Raw genomic sequence first — 9,451 nt, 5'->3', positions numbered from 1 at the left:
GCTTTATAAGACATACTGTTAGGCTTTATAACATACTGTAAGGCTTTATAACACATACTGTTAGGCTTTATAACACACTGTAAGGCTTTATAAGACATACTGTAAGGCTTTAACATACTGTAAGGCTTTATAACACACTGTAAGGCTTTATAACACATACTGTAAGGCTTTATAACACATACTGTAAGGCTTTATAACACATGCTGTAAGGCTTTATAACACATACTGTAAGGCTTTATAACATACTGTAAGGCTTTTTTCCCATTATGAAACGAATGGACACATACAATAAAGACAGAATAGTATATAAAGTATGAATGGAATATATAAAAAGGCTAATGTGGAAACATGAGGATGAATAAAAATAAATGAAGATAAAAAATAAAGATGATTTGGAAAGAAAAACATGATGTTTTCTTGTTTTGATCTTTTCCTGAAAACATCTCAGAGGAGATATGGCTTGTCATGTGATCTGAAAACATCTCAGAGGAGATATGGCTTGTCATGTGATCTGAAAACATCTCAGAGGAGATTATGGCTTGTCATGTGATCTGAAAACATCTCAGAGGAGATATGGCTTGTCTTGTGATCTGAAAACATCTCAGAGGAGATATGGCTTGTCATGTGATCTGAAAACATCTCAGAGGAGATATGGCTTGTCATGTGATCTGAAAACATCTCAGAGGAGAAATGGCTTGTCATGTGATCTGAAAACATCTCAGAGGAGATATGGCTTGTCATGTGATCTGAAAACATCTCAGAGGAGATATGGCTTGTCATGTGATCTGAAAACATCTCAGAGGAGATATGGCTTGTCATGTGATCATCAGTTAATGTTGTTGTTATGCCCTCTGTTGCCTAAAACAGACTGCAAATGGTCCAGTCTATGTTTTTATTTAACAGAGCATTCGGAAAGTATTCAGACCCTTTACTTTTCCCACATTTTGTTGAGATACAGCCTTATTCTAAAATGGATTGTTTTTTCTCCCTCATAAATCAACATTTTTGCAAATGTATTTACAATAAAAAATAAAAAAAGGAAATATTACATTTACATAAGTATTCAGACCCTTTACTCAGTACTTTGTTGAAGCACCTTTGGCAGTGATTACAGCCTCGAGTCTTCTTGGGTATGACGCTACAAGCTTGGTACACATGTATTTGGGGAGTTTCTCCCATTATTCTCTGCAGATCCTCTCAAGCTCTGTCAGGTTGGATGGGGAGCGTCGCTGCACAGCTATTTTCAGGTCTCTCCAGAGATGTTAGATTGGGTTCAAGTCCGGGCCCTGGCTGGGCCACTCAAGGACATTCAGAGACTTGTCACGAAGCCACTCCTGCGTTGTCTTGGCTGTGTGCTTAGGGTTGTCGTCCTGTTGGAAGGTAAACATTCGCCCCAATCTGAGGTCCTGAGCGCTCTGGAGCAGGTTTTCATCAAGGATCTCTCTGTACTTTGCTCAGTTCATCTTTCCCACAATTCTGCCACTGAAAAGCATCCTCACAGCATGATACTGCCACCACCATGCTTCAATGTAGGGATGGTGCCAGGTTTCCTCCAGACGTGATGCTTGGCATTCAAGCGTTCAATCTTGGTTTCATCAGACCAGAGAATCTTGTTTCTCATGGTCAGAGAGTCCAAGTGGGCTGTCATGTGCCTTTTACTGAGGAGATGCTTCCATCTGGCCACTCTACCACAAGGCCTGATTATGGAGTACTGCAGAGATGGTTGTCCTTCTGGAAGGTTCTCTCATCTCCACAGAGGAACTCTGGAGCTCTGTTAGAGTGACCATCGGGTTCTTGGTCACCTCCTTGACCAAGGCCCTTCTCCCCTGATTGCTCAGTTTGGCCAGCTCTAGGAGGAGTCTTGGGGGTTCCAAACTCCTTCCATTTAAGAATGATGGAGAAACTGTGTTCTTGAGGACCTTTAATGCTGCAGAAATGTTTTGGTTTCCTTCCCCAGATATGTGCCTTGACACAGTCCTGTCTCGGAGCTCTAAGGACATTTCCTATGACTTCATGGCTTGTTTTTTTCTCTGAATTGCACTGTCAACTGTGGACCCTTATATAGACAGGTGTGTGCCTTTTCCAAATCATGTCCAATCAATTGAATTTACCACAGGTGGACTCCGATCAAGTTGTAGAAACATCAAGAATGATCAATGAAAACAGGATGCACCTGAGCTGAATTTATAGTCTCATAGCAAAGGGTCCGAATGTTTTTTCTTTTGAATAAATTTGCTAAATTATCTAAAAACATGTTTTTTGCTTTGTCATTATGGGGTATTCTGTGTAGATTGAGACATTTAAAAAAAAACATTTTAGAATAAGGCTGTAACGTAACAAAATGTGGGAAAAGGAAAGGGGTCTGAATACCTTCCGAATGCTCTGTAAGTTAACAGATTTCCAGAATTGAAAATGAAGAGAGTATTGCCAATACCAGGGTAGTTGAAGAATCTATGGTAGCGTTTTGTATAGGCAAACCTGTAACGTCCAGTAATGGACACCAACAATCTTTGTTTAAATCACGTTTTCTGGTGTACAATCTGTAGCTAAGTGGCAGTAGGATGCAGAGCCTCTATCCTTTTCCTTGTAGCCCGGTTGGTGTCATTTATTTAGTCTGTGAGGATGTTATTTTCTTGCTCATAAAGTACAATCCTTTGCTGTGATTCATTCTTCTCTCACTTTTGTCTTCCATGATCTATTCAGCTGTCCTCTCCTTTGTCCTGCTCCCAGAGACCAACCAGGTGCTATTCAGCAAGCATGGGCTCAGCTGATTCCCTCACCTGTGAGGACAACCATCCTACTGCTGTTTGAACTAGCCCCGCCATCACTGTTAGACATTCAGACCACATATGCATTGGCCTGTTGTCTTTTCTTTGTGGGTTTTGTCTTGTAGGTCAGTTAGGATCACCACTTTATTTTATGAATGTGAAATGTCAGAATAATAGTAGAGAGAATGATTTATTTCAGCTTTTATTTTTTTCATCACATTCCCAGTGGGTCAGAAGTTCACATACACTCAATTAGTATTTGGTAGCATTGACTTTAAATTGTTTAACTTGGGTCAAACGTTTCGGGTAGCCTTCCACAAGCTTCCCACAATACACCAGCTCCTGACAGAGCTGTCACAACTTTGGAAGTATGCTTGGGGTCATTGTCCATTTGGAAGACCAATTTGCGACCAAGCTTTAACTTCCTGACTGATGTCTTGAGATGTTGCTTCAATATATCCATATAATTCTCCTTCCTCATGATGCCATCTATTTTGTGAAGTGCACCAGTCCCTCCTGCAGCAAAGCACCCCCACAACATGATGCTGCCACCCCCGTGCTTCACGGTTGGGATGTTTTTCTTCGGCTTGCAAGCCTCCCCCTTTTTCCTCCAAACATAACATTGGTCATTATGGCCAAACAGTTCTATTTTTGTTTCATCAGACCAGAGGACATTTCTCCAAAAAGTACAATCTTTGTCCCCATGTGCAGTTGCAAACCGTAGTCTAGCTTTTTTATGGCGGTTTTGGAGCAGTGGCTTCTTCCTTGCTGAGCGACCTTTCAGGTTATGTCGATATAGGACTAGTTTTACTGTGGATATAGATACTTTTGTACCTGTTTCCTCCAGCATCTTCACAAGGTCCTTTGCTGTTGTTCTGGGATTGATTTGCACTTTTCGCACCAAAGTATGTTCATCTCTAGGAGACAGAACGCATCTCCTTCCTGAGCGTTATGACGGCTGCGTGGTCCCATGGTGTTTATACTTGTGTACTATACTTGCGTACGTAGTTTGTACAGATGAACGTGGTACCTTCAGGCGTTTGGAATTTTTTTTTCTGAGGTCTTGGCTGATATCTTTTGATTTTCCCATGATGTCAAGCAAAGAGGCACTGAGTTTTTAAAGGTAGGCCTTGAAATACATCCACAGGTACACTTCCAATTGACTCAAATTATGTCAATTAGCCTATCAGAAGCTTCTAAAGCCATGACATCATTTTCTGGAATTATCCAAGCTGTTTAAAGGCACAGTCAACTTAGTGTATGTAAACTTCTGACCCACTGGAATTGTGATACAGTGAATTATAAGTGAAATAATCTGTCTGAAAACAATTGTTGAAAAAATGACTTGTGTCATGCACAAAGTAGATGTCCTAACCGACTTGCCAAAACTATAGTTTGTTAACAAGACATTTGTGGAGTGGTTGAAAAACGAGTTTGAATGACTTTCGACTTCAACTGTTTGTCACCTGGGCACATGAATGTTCCTAGAGAGAAGGGGGAATACTGAAGCATGGGTTGATGACAGTACTACATTCTCCATTAGCGGCCCAGCCTTTTGGCATAGATGGTAAAGCTCTCATATCTGGACAGCAACATTGTAAAGATTGTGCCTCCCGCAGCACTTCTCTCTCTATAAACTGCCTGAGACACCTTTACAATCTCTCCCCGTACTCAATAAATGGTGAAACATTAAATGTGTTTGTGTTTGTATGTATATGTGTGAAATGTACATTATGTTAAACACTTCTCACACTCAGTCATAGTCAGTAGAACAATGGATGGATTGGAAAGAATTTAGAAAGTCAGGCTCTTTATCATTCTCCAGACTTTATATATTATTTATCTTTATCATTCTCTTTACTTTATAGTTAAATACATCCAACATTATCCATTCCCACCATGGTATTGGGCAGCTGCTATTGGAGAACTCATCTGGTTTAGAAATCAAACTCTGGTCATCTTTTTGCAGAGCACATTGTACAACTGTTTTTTACAGAAGATTGTATTGCAAGGTATGGTATATGTGTAGGCTAAGATTTGTTGGCTAATATGCAAATGTTACTGTAGTGTTTTTAACCTCCATTCTAGCATACATGAGACACATCATTCTATCTACGTGCTTTTATTTGGGTTTCTATGCAAAGTATATGATTTAATGTTTATTTAAGCCTGCAGCTAGTTACTTAAAATGAGACATATAATTATGCCAAAACATGATTCAACAATGTAATTCACTGACAGTGAAACAGCTAATGAAACACTAGCCTCCTGAGCAGGTAAATGGACATTTACAGTAGCTGGCTTGGCTAGTCAGACTGTAACATTGGTTAGCTTTTAATACATTGGCTATGGCAGTGGTGTAAAGTACTTAAGTAAAAATACTTTTAAGTACTACTTAAGTCGTTTTTGGGAGTATCTGTAATTTACTTTACTATTTATATTTTTGACAACTTTTACTTTTACTTCACTGCATTCCTAAAGAAAATGATGTACTTTTTTACTCCATACATTTTCCTTGACACCTAAAAGTATTCGTTACATTTTGAATGCTAAGCAGGACAGGAAAATGGTCCAATTCACACACTTATCGAGAGAATACGTGGTCATTCCTACTGCCTCTGATCTGGCGAACTCACTAAACACAAACGCATCGTTTGTAAATGATGTCTGGGTGTTGGAGTGTGCCCCTGGCTATCCATACATTTTAAAAACACGAAAATGGTGCCGTTTGCTTTGTTTAATTTAAGAAATTTGAAATTATTTATACATTTTCTTTGGATACTTAAGTATATTTAGAACCAAATACCTTTAGACTTTTACTCAAGTAGGACTTTACTGGGTAACTTTCACTTTTACTTGAGTAACTTTCTATTATGGTTTCTATACTTTTACTCCAATACTGTTGGAGTAAAAGTAAAAGTATAACAATTGGAGACTTTTTACACCACTGGTCAACGGTGTTACCTCTTCATACGATCAGGACAATTCCTATTGCATGCTGCATATTTCACTCCAAAACAGATCTTATTTCCGTCTCTGGAGCACGCGCACACATACACGCACGCACAGGAAGCAGCTCGAGTTTTCATTGGAAGCTGTGTTTACATCCGACAGCCATTGGCTACCTTCATCACGAGGGGTATGTACGGGAGATCCTATTGGATCCAAGTTTAGCAGTTTGCAAATTTGCCTGAGTAGACAGGGTGTTGAAATATAATTTTTATGACAAGTTAAGGTGGCACATTTTTTTTATAGTCATCATAAGAATGTTGTACTGTCATATACAAAATATCAGGTCCTCCCTCAACGGGGATCGATCAACTTCACGTTTTTAGGCTTCGGCCCACCACCTAATTTCTATGTGACAGACCACAGAGTTTCTAAACCCAGAGGCGCAAGATCACGACCCATCTGGGAACGCTTCCAAACAGACTAGGCCGGGGGTTGGGGTTTGAGAAGTCAAAAATATTCATTAATTGTTAATTTTCTCGAAATCTAAAGGCAGAACTGAGATTCAAGCCAACGTCTTAAAAAGTGACATGTTTTCATTTTCGTCAAAAAACAACTTTATATCGATGGAGTGCCTTTGATTTTGACGTCGTGCACATGCGCAGTTCGGCGGCGAGACCGGATGAAGTGTTTTCTACGCATGAGTTTAATTAGCCAACGTCGCCATGACATCGCTTACAACTGTGAAGGGGATTTGTCTTGGAGAAGCAGTTTTAGCTTCTCTTCATACTGTAGTCTCTTTGGACAGACTTTGAAAGGGGTCCTGACTTGTCCTTTGAATGCATGTGCCGCGCGATATGCGAAACTGCACAAGAATATAATGTTGTCTAGAAGTTTGACAACTAGCTAGCACACTTTTTTCAAAAATCAAAAATCTTTATATCGAAAAAAAAATGTTTTCAGCGGATCAAAGTTGTTGGTTCGTTCGTAAGGTAAGCACTGCCCTATTAAAACAAATCAACCACAGTTAGCTAGCTAGCTAGTTAACGTTAGTTACCCGTGGTTGTTATCCAATTACAGTAGCTAGCTTGCTATTTACTAACTAGTTAGCTAGTAACAGTAGCTACATTTCATGGCTAGTATAACAACAAGAACACTAGTTGTTGCTGGCTGTCTGTAATTGTAGAAAAGCTAGCTATATTTTCAAGTTTCACATAAACTAGGTAACTTAGTAGTTTAACGTAGCGAACAGCTTTGACCAGAGGGTCTGTCTCCAATTTCTAGCCCAATACATACTACTCAAAACCCGCACAAAAGGCCTGGTAACCAGCCCAATAGTTGTTTTTTTTTCACAGCAAGAGTGGAGTTGCCGTATTTATACAATACACCCTATATACACACATTTCTATAATGTTATCGCTCCAATTAGAAGGAATAACATAGTAACTTGTAACGACATTAGAAGTGTAATTCGTGTTTCCTCAAAATAATAGTTATTGCAAGCTATGACTGACTATGTGGCAAGAGATTAAATAATTCACCCTTATTAAACTCGCCAGATCATTTTCCATCAATGGATGTCGATTTAACTCGTTTGACTGCTATGATTAAGCAATAAGGCACAAGGGGGTATGGTATATGGCCAATATACCACTGCTAAGGGCTGTTCTTAAGCATGACGCAAAGCTGAGTGCCTGGATTACAGCTCTTAGCCGTGGTATATTAACAACACAGCCCCGGGGTGCCTTATTGCTATAATAAACTGTGTACCAACGTCATTAAAAGTCATGTTTTCTCATACCACATGGTATATGGTCTGATATACCGATGCTTTCAGTTAATCAGCATTCAGGGCTTAAACCAGGTTTATAATTGTAAATAAATCCCCTTTGCGTATGTCCGTAACATAGATGAATCCAACAGGAGAGTTTGAGTGATGAAAGTTGGACAGAGGATCTCAATCTCTGAGCAAGAACCACTTGGACTAACTTTTAATAAATTAATTTGAGGTTATTTTCTGGCAATTTATCTGTTATTCTGTGCCAGATGTTAATACTATAAACCGTTATAAACGGCCCATTTCCTGAGATTGACTTGTCATTTCAATAGGTGTATAAACTACAGACTAAAATCTGGGTTGATGATTGTGATTCAGTTTTGCCATGGTGTGGTTAGATAAAAGCAGGTTGCCTATAGCCCCTGATAGGCCTACATCTAATCTCAGGTAGCCTATAGTATCCTAGACAAGATTTAGACTGAAACATTTAGCAACTTGCTTAAGACTAATTTATTCAACATAAATAGCGAGGTGATTTTTTAAAAGTTTTTTTTTTAGGTAAGTGCTTGTGTTTCCCCAATAGCCTGCATGAATAGCTTACTGATGAAGGGGCTCATAATTTCAGGCAAAAGTTTGGACACACGTACTCATTCAAGGGTTTTTCTTTATTTGACAATTTTCTAAATTGTAGAATAATAGTGAAGACATCAACTATGAAATAACACATATGGAATCATGTCGTAAGCAAAAATATAATTTAGATTCTTCAAAGTAGCCACCCCTTGCCTTGATGACAGATTTGCACACTCTTGGTGTTCTCTCAACCAGCTTCATGAGGAATGCTTTTCCAACAGTCTTGAAGGAGTTTCCACATATGTTGAGTACTTGTTGGCTGCTTTTCCTTCACTCTGCTGTTCAACTCATCGCAAACCATCTCAAATTGTGTTGAGGTCGGGTGATTGTGGAGGCCAGGACTCAAACTCTCATTCTTGGTCAACTAGCCATTACCCAGCCTGGATGTGTGTTGGGTCATTGTCCTGTTGAAAAACAAATGATAGTCCCACTAAGTGCAAACCAGATGGGATGGCGTATCGCTGTAGAATGCTGTGGTAGCCATGCTGGTTAAGCGTACCTTGAATTCTAAATAAATCACTGACAGTGTCACCAGTAGGGTTGCACATTTTGGGGAATATTCAGAGGTGGAAACCTTCTGTGGGAATTATTGTGAATATATGGGAATTAACAGGAATATATGCAAATTAATACAATTTAAATGTAAATGTTTTTGCGTTGGATATATTTACCATATCATATGGAGATAGAAACAGAAACCTTTTCCCTTATCATAAGTAGACATAATTGCAAATAGGTAAATCCTTCCAAAAGAAATACATTCGTAACTAAATAGTTTTTTAAAAATTTAAATGAGTTGACTCTTCACATGGAATGATTTCACTGAACAACAAAAGAAAGGGGAATATTGAATGATCCCCAATGATCCATCACATCTCCCCAAAAACATTTTCAACATACATCTGTAAAATGATAGTCTAGAAACTAAGGCTTTGGTTGTCTTCCTCTCAGGCTTCCATGTCTTCTCCCTGGACCTCCTCAATGTCCACCTCTTGAACATCAGACTCTGAGGCCTCCTCTTCACTGTCACTTTACAACCTTGTCGAGAATGGCTCGTTGTCAGGCTCAAAAAGCCTCATTTGACCGGATGGCCACCAATTTTTCAACCCTTGTATTGATCAGCCTGTTGCGTGCTTTGCTATGTGTGTGTGTGTGTGTGTGTGTGTGTTCCCAAACAAGGACCAGTTGCGCTCTGAGGCAGCTGATGTTGGTGGGATTTGGAGGATGATGGAGGCAACAGGGGAAAGAGCCTCTGATCCACAAAGTCCCTTCCACCAGGTGGCTGATGAGATATGTTGGCACGACTGCCATATTGCATCTACAT

The 9,451-nt window shown here is 39.5% G+C and overlaps 1 protein-coding gene across 1 annotated transcript in view; it reads left to right on the top strand.

Moving 5' to 3' along the window:
• Nucleotides 1-6,515: 6,515 nt before the first annotated feature.
• The window catches only part of ndc1 (NDC1 transmembrane nucleoporin), a 48,795-nt gene continuing 45,859 nt past the window's right edge, over nt 6,516-9,451 (top strand). The window contains exon 1 of the mRNA XM_039004442.1: nt 6,516-6,709. Within this exon, the coding sequence (XP_038860370.1) occupies nt 6,671-6,709 (39 nt within the window). The 5' untranslated portion in view covers nt 6,516-6,670. The remainder of the gene's footprint in view (nt 6,710-9,451) is intronic.

Source organism: Salvelinus namaycush, chromosome 11, assembly GCF_016432855.1.
Source record: "Salvelinus namaycush isolate Seneca chromosome 11, SaNama_1.0, whole genome shotgun sequence".
Classification (NCBI taxonomy): domain Eukaryota; kingdom Metazoa; phylum Chordata; class Actinopteri; order Salmoniformes; family Salmonidae; genus Salvelinus; species Salvelinus namaycush.
The sequence above is the reverse complement of the archived record's forward strand: the minus strand, read 5'-3'. Positions and strand labels throughout refer to the sequence as shown.